Below are 16507 nucleotides of genomic sequence, written 5' to 3'. Positions count from 1 at the left end.
CCTGATTCATTTCGCCTGGAGAGTGAAAGTGTCCCCAGCTCTTCACTGGTTTCTTTCCTGTCAAGTACCTATTGACTGGCATAGTTTTAGGGAGAAAGATGCTTTGACCCAGAAGACACTGCTGAAGTGCAATTGCAAATAGATAATCCAAGAATAAGGCATGGAAACTGAGATCTTCCTTTAACCTCGTGTAGTGCCAGATATCAGGTTTTAAAATGAAAATACATGTGTGCTGTAGCATGTGTTTCTTTCCAATCTGCACATTTGAGATCTATGTAGCTAATGGAAGCGCAGCATGGCTAATATTTATGGAATTGTTTTGTTAGCTACAATGAGGCAGGAATCTAATCTAATCTAATCATCCAATGATGATAATGCAGTGAGTTTGAGTAGCTCAGTGATTAGAGTGCACTGTGAAAGGCAGTGGGTTTGAGTAGCTCACAGGTTAGAGAAAGCGTTGGGCTCCAGTGTGGAAGGCAGTGGGTTTGAGTAGCTCAGTAGATATAGTGCTAGGCTGCAGTGTGGAAGCCAGTGGGTTTCAGTAGATCAGTGGTTAGATTACTGGACTGCAATGTGGTAGGCAGTTGGTTTGAGTAGCTCAGTGTTTAGAATGCTGGGTTGAAGTGTCAAAGGCAGTGGGTTTGAGTAGCTCATTGGCTATAGTGCTGGGCTGCAATGTGAAAGCCAGTGGGTTTCAGTGGACTGGAAACAAAAATAGGTCTAAAATACAGCTGAATATTACTTTCCATTTACCCAATAAACGACAGAAAAGCAAGAGAAGCGTCTGAAGACAAGCACTTGCTTCCTCCTTTCATAACCAGTTTCCTCCACACACAGTATTAATAGAAAGGGAGCAGAATCAGTGTCTGGCTTACTCCCATAATCTCACAACCACAATTGATGCCCCAGTTGTACGATAAGAAATAACAGAGGATGGGAGGATGCAGGTCCTGTCCTTTAATGACTCACAGTCAGCGCTCGGCTCAGGATATGTGTGCTTGTCATCTACAGCTGCAAATAATAAAGGCTGAGCCGATTTCAAAAAGCACAGTTGATTTAAACTAGTTGGAAAACTCACTCAACACAGGATAAGCAGGCTATTTACTCGGAATGCACACTGTCCAGTGTTTGGGGGGATGCCTACGTACAAACATGGAGTGAGAAACACATGCTATAGCGAGCATTTAAAAAAAAAAGATATTTGGTACTAGGTAAAGGTTAAAGAAAGCTCTCAGTTTGCATGTCTTACTTGCACTTTCTAGGTCATTTCATCTGGAGAGTGAAATTCCGCACTACTTCAGTCCTTTATCTCCTATCATTAACCAACCAGTGATGTCCCCTAATGACTGGAATGCCTAACCTAGGAGACTATGTGAAATAGTTTGTTATAGTTGTGCAGTGAATGGAAAATATCTGACAAACTCATTGTTTCTGAGGGAAACAAATTACCAATGTACATCCCAAGAGCACCTCTAGGAGTCATTTTCACATCGGCTTCCTTTCAGAAATTCCACTATGGTTGAGGCTAGCTGCCAGGAGAAGAAAGGACCTAGGGGAAGGACGAGGGCGTGGCTTCAGCTGCTGTGATTGGATACATTTTCTCATATTTTTTAATCTTTTTAAATTCCTCGGCTTGTCTAAAGCCCCTCAGACTACATAAAGTCAATGTTGTCTCGGAGTTGGTTGTGTTAGCATTGGTGCTGGTTTGGGGTGCCCATGAATCGTTGGTATCACAGCACTCCTGAGTTGGAACCACATCCCCCTCCCGTCCCCAGGGTCCTGTCCTCTTATGAGAACAAGACTCAACCATTCCACTATGCTCAGGCCTGATCCCAGACTGCAACATTTCTCCAACATTTACCCAGCACCTAATGAACACGATAATAAAGTGCATACATGCATTTCGGACACTGTTACTAATGTATCACTCAGAAACGCTCATTGCCAAATCTCACCTACATTGATAAAATGCAACCTCGCACATGCGTGAACGGTAGCCCTCAGAGAATCATCTACGTTCTTGATGGCTTTGCAGGTGCTACTGCAAAGATGTGTTCATTTATTCCCAATGAACCCCACCCTGTCTGGGCTGGGATTCGCCATGCCTCCCACTCCCTTTCCCTCAGCTGGGAGGGGCTCGGAGCCTGTCAGATCCTGACGGCGGGATCCCAGTACATCATTTGCAGCCCTGTTGCTGTGAATTAAAGTAACGGAATACGGTACCTTGTGTGTGGATCTGGGGAGGTTGGACATAAGGGATTAACTTGGAGGATGGACGAAACTAACGGGAATTTTGTACCATGGGTCTGAGGTGAGCGTTACAGAACTTTATCTTTTAAACTTTAAATGGATTGCTGTGCAATGCGTGCTGGAAGTCGAGAGCTCCCGATACGCAGACTGGGCTCTTTATTCTTATACATGGTAGAAGAGAATAGGCAGAATTTTGAATGCTGTTTGTTGGATTTTTCTCATAAAACGTTTAATTTTACAACAGCCGTCTCCCAGGGAAAATTGTGCTCTATCCGCGGTTCCTCACCTTTCTGTTGTAAATAATAAAAAAAAAAAAAAAAAAAAAAAAAAAAAACTTTTGGAATGAAGAAATAAAAAAAAAAAAACTGACTGATTCGGTTTCAATTTTGCAGAAAAAGAAATGCTTTGTAAAACTATGGACGTCTTGCGAAAGTGCGCTGGATTTAAACGCATTTAAACAATGCAGCAACTGATGTTAGCGGGTTTCAGGCTGACTGTACGCTGTAACGAAGTAGAGCCATTGAGCTGCTTTTCACCCACGCACGTTTATAGCTGTCTGTTTTCACAATATTTGTGTAGAAAAACAGTCAAATTTTGGTTATTAAATATTATGACACAGAGTGCCATTTTAATTGGCATTCACTCGCAGTGTAGTACAATAATACAGTACCAAGTGAACGTAAATATAACAAAAAATGTGGGTATACATAAAGAATATTGTATGCACAATATAGTAACACAAAAGTTCGAAAGTATTTGCAATAGAAATCCTGTAGTGGGATTCTGGACAGCAGGGAGAGCGCATTGATTTTCGCTCCCCGGGAAATTCTCGGGGCTTGTACGTCCGCTGTCTGTAGCCCTTGAAATGAAGTGGTTTGAACTTGACAGTAGCTGAGTGAATTTAAAGTGAAACACTGTTTGTCTCACACTACACAGTTGAAAATGCAACACTGTAATGTAACAGAGAGCTTTGCTTGTGAAGTAAATCTCTGTAAATGTACAAAGAATATGAATATACTTTAAACTGCCGAATTTAGAGAAAATTACTAGTAATATTAATGATACAAAATAAAAAATAAAATACATTAACAAGAGGGTGACCTATATCAGTTTACAGCAACTGCATAGATGTAAGGCTAGCCTTTCCCTTCTCTAACCTTAAGACCAATAAAATGTATGTATTTCTATTTCTTCAGCCTTGATGTTAATCAGTGAAACTCTAGAGAAATTACAAATAAAACTCTAATCTTACATGAGAGTGGCCAAGGATAATTTTACAAAGAATGTGCAGGAATAACGCCAAGATTTTCTAAACAGTTCAATTACACTTATAACAACAGAACCTGCAACCTTCCCAGCTGCAAGCTAGTGCACTGGCTGCTGCAGAAGATTTCAATTGAATGTGTTGCTGCACAGACTGGTGAGATTCTGCCTTGTATGGGCATTTTGATTGGGCCACAGAACTCCAGTTTGAGTTCTACTTCAACTGCAGGGTCACTTAGAACAACATCTCACCTGAAAGATGGAGCACAAGGAGGTTAAGTGACTTGCTCAGGGTCACATAACGAGTCAGTGGCTGAGCTGGGAATGGAACTGGGGACCTCCTGGTTACAAGCCCTTTTTGTTAACCACTGGACCACACAACCCCCTCAAAAGACAAAACCAAACCAAACAAAAAAGTTTTACTAGCAGGAAGCTATTGGCAATTCTGATGTGTATTGTCAGAAACACCTTTTTCATTTTGTCATTATATTTAGTTACTCCTTTTGATCATTATTGCACAGTTGATATGCTCAATTTTTACTTTACAGATAGTAGGTAGGAATTTCTGCACTGAAGACTGTTCTGTATTGCCCAAAGAAACCGAAAAAATAAATAAATGAACTCAATCCTTAATTGAATGATGCTTTGAGATGCAGGCTGTACTGGGGTGCTATTGTTATCACACACAATTCTGCACCTGCTGGATTTGATTAAGCTAGTCTGGAGTCTACACTCTATTGTGTAGACCAAGCATGTGTTGTAAAGATTTAAAGGATAACTGAGTTTTTGGTTAATAACGTCAGCTGTGAAAGCCTTAATCAGACATTGCACACAAAAATGTTTTCCTTAATCAGAAACATTTACTGTTCACTGCGTGTAAATATTCCAGGCCTAAGAGTACAGTAAAACATTATGCTATACTATGCCTTATGTGGGTCTTTGTGGCATTTTTCAAACACGAGAAGCATCGTTTGGATTTCTATACGTTTAACAAAGAAAAAATTGAGGTCCAAGACATTTCACTGTAGTAGTTTGCCAAGTACAATGTTTTTCCATTGGTATGTTAAACAATGACACAAGTCTTGAGGCCTCTTCCCAAAGGATCATAAAAAATGTATTTCTAAAACTCTCCTGTGAGAAATCTTATAGGAATTTTCCAATAGGATTACACAACCCCTGGACTGAATTAATTATTATTCTACCAGCGAAGCAGCCCCATTATTCACTAGTTTCAATTTGTATTGCCAGAACTGAACACATAGCCAAATCATATGAAAACAACAAACCTAATCGTCATGCTTTTCCACATTTAGAATTTGATCTGCAGGCTTCCCTTGGCAGATTGGTAAATGCATAGCAGGATCTCTCCAGACAGAACACCCTGTTAGCATACTGTGGACGGGGATTAGAAGGCAGAGTGATGCTTTCAAGGTTTTCTGCACATTGATTCGATTGAGGACACCATAGGTAGAAACACATGGTTTCTATCTGACACATGCGTCTGGAAACACATTCCTCTTGATTGCCACTATGTTTTTTGGAAACCTGTGTTGAGATGAATGGAATGGAATGGAGTGTGGTCAGAGATTAATTTGTTTTGCTCCATGCAGAACAAAAGTAACAACAACAGTGTCCCTAAATAACAAAACCCTGTTTACTCTTTACTCATCTTTAAGGATTTCAAAAGTACAAATAAATACTTTGAAAAAACTCCCCAGTTTCACACCTTTCCTGGAAAAAGGAGAACATTTCTGTCTACTGTTCTACTTGTGAGATGTCTTACTCACTAAAATAGTTTGCATATTTTTAAAGAGGACATGATTATCTGTTCAGGGATACCAAGCTATTTAGTAAGTAAAGTAAAGAGAAAAAAAGGGCAATATAATTGTCACCCCCAGTTGTTCTGTAAATCATTTGTTGTTTCCATAATTTTTGTCGGGAGTGTATGTTGATTAACTTAGCAATAAAAAGTAATTCAAATTCTGACTATAAACTGGGACTGGCTGTTTGTGATCTATACATGTTATCAGCCCTCCCTCCAGTGCTAAAGAATGGTTTACATTTCATTCTGGCTGTCCCCACTCAGTTGTGTTTCCTGAATTAGTTGCATGTACCTTTGTGTTCATTCCTCACCCCCCAGGATGTTGCTTCACTGTGGGATGCATTCCATCATCCTCCCAGCCAGGATGAGAGGGAGAGGGAGAGGGAGAGGGAGAGGGAGAGGGAGAGGGAGAGGGAGGGAGATAGGGATTGTGGGGATGCCATGTTAACTAGAGAAGCACAGCCTGAGGGAATCAAGCGGCTGATCACCCAGCCACAGTAAGAAACCACTGAGCCTCCAACGCCAAGCCCAAAACACCACAAGCAGCAGTCCAGAAAATTAAACACATCACAAAACGGCTTTTCTGCCTGATTTTCCTTCAAGTCAGGATTTTCTATGGAAAGAATGCAGACAGTGGCATGGTCCTAATGCATAGGTGTCAGCATTCTAATGGAGTTGGCAGTGTAACTTCACACTTCTACACTTTCCACACAGGGAATATTAAAGTAAAAAAGAGAACGATTGAGTGGTACACTATATCCCTCTACTGGTGCATTCCTAATTATACAGCTTTTCTGTCGGATCAGCGCGGTATAGGAGCTGTGGTGTACCGAGCTCTATAGTATGGGTAAGCAATCTCCACCCCTCCATGTGATCAAAGAGGGAACATACTGTACAAGATGATTATAGGCTAAGCTTAGACAAACATGGGGTTTTCATGTTTAAATGATTATCCCATTTTTTCATTAGATAGAAAATGACCTATGAAAGAAATGACAGCAACACACTTCTTCAGATTTGTGTCCACAATGCCACTGAATACATTTCAAGCTGTGTTTCTTTGAATATTTGAATATTCGTCCCAGCACTGCAGTATATTCAGGTACCAGCAATCTGAGCCCTCAGACTCCTCTATCTATTACACAAGACAGCCAAGTACAGCCTTCTCACTCAGGCCTGCAGTTCATTTAGATTCAATGACCTGCTTGAAGAGATCCAGGCAGTAAAGCAGAGAAATGATTCCTTTACTTGTTAAGAGCCGATGTACATGGGACTTGCTGCAGGACGAACACACAAGTGCACAGCTCACTGAAGACTGTGCTTCTCCAAGTTGTATTCTGCATGCACCGCAAAGAGAACCTCCTGTATTGTGTAGAATTTCTGTTAAAAGAATTGCAAGCGTGAAAACAATACATATAGCAATACATGAGCCATATACAGGGCTAGAAAATATATTAGAAACACCTGTCCCAACACTGTCAATAGGGTGTAGGGTCACCATTTACAGCCAGGACGGCACTGTGTTGGTGTGACGAATCTGCAAGGTGTTTTAAATTGGGATATGTGACTCTTCCTCAATGCTAAACAAGCGCCAGTCAACCCTCTGTCAAAGTCTGTCAGATCCACAGTTTTGTCCATATATGATTGAAACAGACTTTTAAATGGGATGGAGCTTTTAAATGACACTAAATAAGCTATGAATCAGTCATGTGAAGGACAGCCCATTCACACAAGTGTGTGTCAAGGCAAATCATCTCAGTGACTTCACAAGAGGCATGATAGTGGGTGCCCTTGCTACTGGCTTATCCCTTGACACGGTGGCTGCATCGACCAACAGTCAAGACAGTCTTATTGGAACGGCAAAGTTTGCATAAAACCAGCACTGAAAAGAAAGCACAGCTCTGGTTGCAAGCAGATTTTGACAGATCAACCCTACAATTGTGTGCAACGTATTGTGACGAGAAACCGACCTGCCAGACTGGCCCACAGAAACAGTGGATCAGATACTCAAGTCAATGTGTCGCTCAGTGTGGGATAGTAAGTCAGTTCTCGACTCTTTTGGCCAGTCTGTGTCTTTGTTCACACTGCTCAGTGCCACGACATGAGTGAAAGTGTGCTGAAACAGCAGGGCAATTTGAGCTGCAGTAAACCCCAGCCGGTATTACGTGAGCGTTTAGAATGCGGCTCCTGCAAGGCAGTTGCCATTTACTAAAACAACTGACAACCAGATGGAAAGCTGCCCTCAGGAATGCCTCCTGAAAGCTGTGTGGAATCAGTGCGGGAATGTGCTGAGTTCCCCAGTGTGGGAACAGCCTGCACCCCGCAGTGCAGCACCAACGAGGCAAGTTCACTGGGATAACATCCATCCTGGTGTTCTAAAATTCCTTGGAATTCAACTTTCTTTTTCCTGTGTTGATATTTTGTTGATCAGTGTTACAAGTTTAATAGTTATCATATCCAGTATTCTTGAAATTCATTTGGAAGTGTTTGGTGCACAATATTTGTTTCTTAGTTTTTATCCCACAGGCCTTTTGCCTGTTTATCCTTGAATAGATAATCATGCCTCAAAAATAGGCAAAGTACTTTAATGCAATTATATCCCAGAAGTTATCCATTACACTAGCAATGCAGAATAACAGGGTCTTCATTTTTACCTCCGGAAGTTTGATTTCTGCACTTTACTGTAGGGTAGATGAAGCCACCATAAACAAGGGGAATTATCCCTTTAGTCTTTACTCTGTTGCCAAACAAAAAACAACAGCAACTTTTTTTACCATTTATATCCTGTATTTAGTTAGTTTGGGCTTTAAAACTAATAACACAATTATACTGCTCCAAAACTGGTAAGAGAGTGAAAGATCTTTAACCCACAATCTCAACAGCTTTCTACTGCACACTTTAGCTACAGGGCATGTGAATTTCTTTTTTTTTTTATTATTATTATTAAACATGATTTAATAAGTACAGTATTTATAGTACAACAACAGTTTGGCTAAAGTACTGACATTATTCAAATAAATTGTCCGTGCACTTTCCAAACATTAAAAATAATTGATGTATTTCCTGGGCTATTTGCAATGAAGACGAGATTGTTTGACTATTTCTGCTGATATGTGTGAATTTTCGGGAATGCTGGTCTGGATTTTTTGGGATTGGCAGGGAGGGGGCAGCTGCAAACAGCAACTGCTTTGGATCAGTTCCAGGGATCCCTCTGGTAGGGGGAAAGATGGTGGGAGACAACCACAAAGCTGGGACTTCACACAGGAATTCCAGATGTCCTGGGTTTGCTGGGATCAGGGAGCGTTTAAAGTGATATAGTGCAGAGCAACATGTCGCTTTTACAAGAAACTAATTCACAACTTGTACCCTGCCCCGTGTGTGAGATGAGATGAGGGTAAAAGCTCTATAACCATGAATGCTATTTTGAATAGCGGTCAAGACGTTTTGCTGGCGGTGTGTGGGATTGCCAGTTCGCACCCAGCCTGTGCCCTGTTACATATAGTTGCTGTGGTTTTGAAATTAGACCTGGCTTTGAACTGTTTGGCAGCAGCAAAGTGGTAAGTGCAGGTGAGTGCAGTGCAGAGCATTTTAATCACACAGACAATGATTCACAGGTGTAAGGGTGTTTATTGATGGTTTCAATGTCCAGAGCCTTACGGCAAACAACTGTAAATAAACGTTATAAAGTGATACATCAGCGTGTATCACTTTGTTTGTAATCCCTGGGTTTGACCCGTAACCAAAACTCCCATTTACACTGACCCATAACACAAAACACATATACTGCTTCCTCAGTGAGTGAGTTAGTGCTCGTGGTGCAAAGACAGTTTTCTGTGTGAAAGGGAAGTGCTGGTGTCTGGGTTTAGTGCTGGCCTGCGGCTACAGCTCCCAGTAGGTGTTAGCAGTCTTAGAAAACTGATAAACAAACAGTCAACTAGGCAAACTAACAAAACACAACACTCACTAACACAGGGGTTTGTCAGTAACACAGGGTTCTCCTTTTAGGTTTGTTTCTAACCATTTACAAAAGGAACAGATCACTTACACTATGCCCCCTATTTATACCATCACCCATGACCCCTAGGTTAACGAGATTAACGACAATAGATACACTTTCACCACTGGAGACCTGGGTTTTGGGAGGAGTGGACAGCAGCCTTATTATATTTTATTCACTGTTGAGGCACTGAGAGCGAGGGGTGAGAAATGGAGACCAGCCTGATACCAAAAACTTGGTTAACAACCTTTTCTAATGGGACGGGGCTGACACAAAGCTATTCAAGCAGTATCACTTAGATGGCTTCAGCGAGGGGGAGTTGGGAGCAGTGTGTGGAGAGAGGGGGAGTTATTATGTAATGCTTCCACCTATTGAATTCTCCCGGATGATGGGGTCATGGGAACATGCTTACACATTCAGCCTGTGCAATGACTTCCTCTGCAGTCTGCACTGATCAGACAGAGTCACTTTGAAAATACTGTGCAATTCCATAGTTGTGAGATGCGGCAGTCTAGCACTGGTGGCATAATGTATATGTCCCAATTTCTTCTTCTTTTTGTTCCAGCCACTTGGACAATATGGATTCCAGAGGCGAGTATGTGAAGGTAAGCCAGTCTTTCTTTATGATCTTCTTGACGTGAGTACAGTTTTTGTAGAGCTTCATTGTGATCACAGGAATTCAATACGGCACTGGGGTTTGTATTAGGTGAATAGCAAAGGGAATGTCATTTCACGTTACAGTAGGAGCTGATTCAATTAACCAGTGGTTCAATCAAGCAGTTTTCACTGTAATACTGAAGTTTTTGAAGAGGATTTGTGAAGCTTGGTCCTCTGGTTCTTGTTGAACTATCTACCCATCACACACAAACACATGTCTAGTAGATGCGTTTATTATAGAATCACAGCTTCAGTCTTTAAGTATTGTCAGTGTAGCCGTGTTTTATGCAGTAGTACAGTTGTCTTTAATATAAATGCACTATTTACTTGCCAGCAGTTAATTGTCATATACACTCGTCATGTAATCTTTTACACATTCATCCTGCAGTCATTCAACTCAACCATCCTGATTGGCAGCATTGATTCCCAATATGTAAAAGAAATTAAGCACTAGGTTTCAAGACTTCAAAAGTCTCTGAACTTCCACCTGAAGAAGAGTCTTTTGAGGTGTTGAAACTTGGTGTGTTTATACAGTACTTAATCAAATCAACAGCTTCCACTCTTAAGATCAATTACCACTGCTATTACCTTTAGTGTTTTTTTAAAACCCAACATATTCCCTCTGCGAACAAGCAGAGAGCCCCTGCCTGCCGATGGGAATGTGAGGATTGCACTGTTGCTGTTTATGAATGTCTCCTTTCTTCAGGAGGATTGCTGATCTCCTTAGTGCACAGTGACCAGGCTGTCATTAGATTAGGATCACGTACATAAAATGGCTCTATCTGGCAACTCCTTGAAAATAGTTGTTGGGGAGCTGAGTTGCCATGGGTAACGCTTGCCGTGTTGCGCTTGAATCAGGCAAAGCCAGCCGAGAGAAGAGAGGAGAGAAACAGCACAGCACAAGGATGGCTTCAGGGCCTACTAGTGGCTGAAGCCTTCTGTGTCAGACTCACACAGTCTTGTAATGCAATAGGTCATTTTATGGGGTACCACGTTTATCTCTGAAAGATTTCTTTATCGTACAAATCATAATTTTGTTTCCCAGCTTGCTTCCCAGACTGAGCTGCCTTAGCAAGGCCATTGAGTGCTTTGCTAGCTGTCGGCTGGAACTGCCAGGCCTGTGATGAAAGGCACTGACAGGGCTGGAGGAAGCTGTTGCCAGCCAGAGGACCAGTTTAATTACGGAAGGCAGAGGCTAACGAGCGCTTCATCATCTTGAGAGAGGAACAAGGCGTCTTTGTTCCCATATCCTCACTTTTTTGGGTCCGCTTCAGGGCTGGAAAAGCTGACAGGGGTCTGAATAAGAAGGGATGAGAGAGGAGGGGGAGAGGAAGGGAGGAGCTATTTTAGATGTCAGTGCCACGGAAACAAGATGTTTTGGATCGGGAAACAGTTGGGCGATTGTTTCTCTAATTCTTGATTCACTTCTCCTCATTTTGATGGACCGAACTGAATGATCTCATACTTTTAATAAAGAGAAGCGAGAGGGGTGGTGGGGTGGTGGGGGGTCTTGCAGGGTGGGGGGAGTACGTGATTGTGTTTCTTTTTACTGGCCCGTATTTATGTTACGCATTCATTTTAGACCAATGAAAACACAACTTCCTGTTTCTTAGGTCCTAGTTAGGATGTACTATTTAGTTGTGTTGGGACGATTATGTTTGATGTTTGGATATCTTTTTTTAATTTTATAAACGGAGAAACAATGAATAATACTTTAATACTTAGTAGATCTGAATAGTTCTGTTAACTCTAAACTCTATACCTTACCAGATTACGTAGCAATGCATAGAAACATCAGTTTAACCACCAATTATTACATTACAAGCTTTTTGCTCTGAAGTTAAAATTCGTCTTATTTTTTCAGAAGGTATCAAAGAGCCCTTTGAAGTTACCAAATTAAACTATAAACCTTATATCGAATACTTGCAGTTTGTTTCTATTTTTGAAAGTTTTAACAGGAGTTTTCTAATTATAAAAGAGTGTCTTAATGTTAGTTATGGTAGGAAGATTATATATTTATTTGAGGTAGCTCTGCTGGGTTTTACATTGCTAGTCACAAATGCGACAAGCATTTAATACAAGTTTGTTTTTTTATAGAAGTCATATTTTTAAAACCACCACCCACCCTTTTAATCTTTTTTCAAGAGATTTCTACTGGTGTATGCAGAAATGTGAGCCCTCTTCAGAAGTGTTCTGGCTTGCAATGGCAGTATGAGTTATGTTTGTATTTGATAGCCTTTGATCGTGAGTAGATACCCCGACTGCTGGAGCCGAAGCTGCTAAACAGTGTGCAGTCGTAGCTGTTTATCATTGTTGCTGTCAGGAGAGTGCTGTTGTTTTTGTGATCTGGTTTGGTCTAGCTTCTAGTTTCCAGGGTAACTAACCTTCAGCTTTCAAAGCCTTGGCGAGTGCAGGGGGGGTGGGGTGCGGCTGGCTCAAAATTAACTGTTCCTCATTTGAAAAAAAGATTCCAAGTGTTCCTGGACAACTTTGTTATGCTCCGTATTTTTGCCAAAGGCAGCACCACAAGTAGTGTTCGAACAGCTCTTTGAATAGGTATCAAACTGGAAGACACATTTTTGTACAGCTGACTTTTCATGAGCACTTCTGTCACCCAAAATGCCAAACGAGAAGACCACACGGGGCTCATGTCTGCATATTGACTTATCACGGTTATCTTGTAAACGAGGAATACATAGTGCTGTTATCTATGTCTTTGGACACTTCAGGCAGAATAATATGTACCGAAATATTCCAAAATCTTCTGAGTGGCTTCATGTTTGTAATCTATTTAATATGGTAATTAAAATGACAGTGAAAAGGAGTTGTTTGTGTCTTAAATAGACTCAGTTGCTGTCAGTCTGCCGTGTTTTTATAGACCAGCTGGGTAACCAATAAAGGTACATTTAAAAGAATGTGTGTTTCAATTCCAAACAGTTGCAGGTATGCTCAGCAGGGATCCATTTGAGTATCTTTTGACCTGCCCTTTATAGTCTATCTTTAAATTGTTAAATCCGTCTTTAATGGCAGATTGCTAAAACTGAATATGTGGTTTTAACAGCCCGATTCATGCTATAAAAACAGAAGACCTTGTCCTTGTGGTAAACATCACCCGCAGGCGTGCGGTTATTGGACCATGCTGGAACTCCCTGACTTGTGTTATTGCTTTCACAGAACCTTCTAGGCTCAAAGTCCCCACACCCTCACCAAATAAAACAATAGAATTGTGACATTTCCCCCTAGAGTCCCCCTGTTAACGCATTGGAAATTAAGGATAGAAAGGTACAATTCTGCGGAAGTCAAGGTATCAAGGTAAAGTATTACATTCATAATGTCCCCCACATCTTCTCCCCCAGCGTGGGGATCAGGTGTCAGGGTCATTGGGGGTGATATTTGTATATGTGCCGTGGCCCCCAGGGTTTGAACACCCCTGTCCAAGCAGATTCCTGGAACACCTACCAGTGCCTGCATCCCTTTCAACCTCTCTGTGTTAATGAGACACTCAACAGGCTTGGCTTCTATACAACAAGGGGGTTCCCAGATCTAAAAAGTCAAACGACCATTCTAGTTCTTTTTCTTGTTTTTTTTCTTTACATACCACAAAATGCACAACTCACACTGTAACTGGTTTGCTATATCTTTTGTCACCACTGGAGGGAAGCACAATAATGCAAACCGATGGAGGTTTGCATATTTATTTCACTGTAGTTATAGAGGGAAATGTTTTGTCATATTGGAACACTACAGTCTTCCTATACAATAATTACGAGCGGCGTTTATGTTAGATGCATTGGTTGTTTCCTTGTACAGCGGTCTAACTCCCATTGCATAGCAGTTCAGCGTGTCAGGTTTTACTAGGATCCTAATTAGATACCCCTGAGTTTACAGATACATTCTAGAGGTCACAAGTGTGTGGAACTGCAGTGCTCCTTCAGTATATGGAAATACATTTTAACACTAAACAGGATAAAGCACTAGGGTTTTGGCTTGCATTAGCCCTACAGTGTAATTGCACTTACATTATTGTTATAAAGTAGTGCACAAAAAGCACAGTTTAACTGTGGCTTTAGACTTCCTGGCCACTGTTGTATACGCTAGCTTAAAATAGCTTGAACTGCTACAGTATCACTACACAAGTGCCTTTCAATATAAAGTATGGATATGTTTAACCAGCCCCCCTAATTGATTGCACTATTGCAGGATACATTTTAGAAAGTAATATTTTGTAAACAAATCTTCTCATTATTGTATGGCTATCCACACTACATTAACCAACTGCAATACCAAAATAACATTTCATTTGAACTTGTGTGTTTAGCTTTTTCACATAGAACGCTGACTTCAGATATTTAACAGAACTCTAATGAGAATTTTAATGAAATCTACTTCAAGACTTAACCAAAAATAAAAACGAGCAACATTTGAGTAATTGCAATACTGATTGTAAGCATCATTAAAAAAGAGGATAGTAAAGAAAGTCAAGCAAATGTATTTTGATGCTACTTACTTACATTACCTTGAGATGCCACAAGGAGGAGTCAGTGACCTTCTTCCAAGATCCAAGTTGAGGCAACAGATCTGAGTGGCTTCCAAGGCACTGGGGTTGTTTGCAAACTAAGAATGTCAGGTGACGTTTCTGCAACACACAGCAGACTCTGGTCGCCTCCATTATTCGGCACATTTACTAAGCGGGTTTAGTAGTGTGTCTGGAGATTGTTAAGTGATAGAGTACATTGGTACTGGACAGTTTGGCGATTGAAACCATGGTACAGCACAGGGATGGGTTCAGGGTCTGTAAAAAAGGAAGGACTGAGCCCCAGGGGACTCAAGGTTTCTTCGTTCTGTCTAACAACGAAGCAGGCACAGAACACTGTTTTTCGGTTTAGGCTTTGCGTAGGTGTGGAGGGTTCGACTTTGTGTCTGAATACAGGTGGGTGTTTTTGACAAATGCATTCAGCAGTTGTCAGCCATTGTAAGTGAGGCTGTCCGCAGCTCTTAGTACTCGGCACAGAGGTGCAGCAAATCTGCAGCAGGGTCCTGCACGTGATATAAGGTTCACAAGGTATATATCCATTACGTGATGTGCAATGAGACCACTACCAGTTTCTAAGGTCAACTGTCCCTTTCCTATTTGACTAGTTGACTAGCAGTGCTTCCCCTAGTAAATGTTAGTCTGCTTTTGCTGTATAGCAGCTTGCCCCGAAATCAAACTTTTAAAAAATGGCTAACATAAAGGTCCCACAGAATTTCCTCAGTCTCAGTCAAACTGTAGCGTGGATGCTTCACAATCAGAGCTATTGCAGTTGTTAAAAAGTCAATCATTAAAGTCAAGCGAGTAATGTAGTTTTATGCAAATGACTTCGATGTGCAGAGATGTGTATTTGATTATAACTCAGCAGAAAAATGTCCCAATATCTAATGTTCATGATGTCATCGCAGTTCTAGAAACTGAAGGAAATGAATACTGGTGGAATGCACTACATGAGTACTGCACGTTTTTACGCATGCTTCTGACTGCGTCTGTGTTTGGAATGGCTTCCTGCCACTTTAGACTCTTGAAGAAAGATGGTAGTTAGTGGGTACTGCTCTACTACTGATCTGCCACTGGGGGCAGCAACACAAAACTCATTTTATTGTGCCCTGAGCTGCTGTATTCAAGCCCGGGTCTCCGAAGGCTAGTGTCTAAGCCGATTCCTCACCTGTTCCTGTTTCTCCCCAGCCACTGGTCTCTGTTGCTGAGCCCTAATTGAGAACCATAGGCCCGACTGCCACCCGCTTCCAGAAGGACCCTGCTTCCCTGCTTGATTTATCCCCACTGCAGAGTCCCATGGGACTCTCTGTTTTCTTATTCCAAATCAGGGTAATGGAACAGGGATTGATTTCCTGCCTGCCTGTCTGCCTGCCTGTCGTTCTGTCTTTCACATGCAAATCACAGAAGGTGGCAACAGCAAGTCGAAGAGATGCTGTGAACCGGGGGTGTCTGCACAGGCCCAAGCTCACTCGCTCTGGGACTGGATTTAATTAGTCCAGTTCAGAGCCACATCTAAAACATACAGCGTTTTCCCACACCTCAAGACAAAACCCTTTGATCATATTAAACTGCTTGCAACTAAATTGTAGGAAATAAATAATGCATTGCATCCAGTAATAATTTATTTTTTATGCTGCATGCAGAAAAGCACACATGTCACAATCAAACAGAGTGAAATCATTAAAAAAATAAGCAGAAGGTTGCAAAGAGACCTGTTAATATAGTGTGCTACTGCGTTTGCACTGTATCATAACTGCAACATGGTCATTGCGAATAAACACCATTGTATTTTAATAAATGTTTAACCATTACAGGAATTTTACATTCATTCATTCATTCATTCTTCTAGCCTGTACCTGGGTTAAACAAATTGCCCACATAAAGCACCCTATGTGTCCATACTAAAGAACAATACAAAATGGAAATATTTATACTTCTTATTAAGCAAATGCCCACACTAAGTTTAATTCAGAGCACTGCCATTAAA

General features: G+C 41.2%; 1 protein-coding gene across 2 annotated transcripts in view; it reads left to right on the top strand.

Moving 5' to 3' along the window:
- Positions 1-16507, top strand: part of LOC121307071 (SH2 domain-containing protein 3C-like) — a 74047-nt gene that overhangs the window by 16925 nt on the left and 40615 nt on the right. The window contains exons 1-2 of one of the 2 annotated variants that reach the window (XM_041239180.1): positions 1604-2311; positions 9898-9937. In XM_041239180.1, the coding sequence (XP_041095114.1) occupies positions 2301-2311; positions 9898-9937 (51 nt within the window). In that variant the 5' untranslated portion in view covers positions 1604-2300. Of the gene's footprint in view, positions 1-1603; positions 2312-9897; positions 9938-16507 lie in introns of those variants that run through there. The other variant, XM_041239178.1, reaches the window with a different exon arrangement.

The sequence above is a fragment of the Polyodon spathula genome, chromosome 52 (assembly GCF_017654505.1).
Source record: "Polyodon spathula isolate WHYD16114869_AA chromosome 52, ASM1765450v1, whole genome shotgun sequence".
Classification (NCBI taxonomy): Eukaryota; Metazoa; Chordata; class Actinopteri; order Acipenseriformes; family Polyodontidae; genus Polyodon; species Polyodon spathula.
The sequence above is the reverse complement of the archived record's forward strand: the minus strand, read 5'-3'. Positions and strand labels throughout refer to the sequence as shown.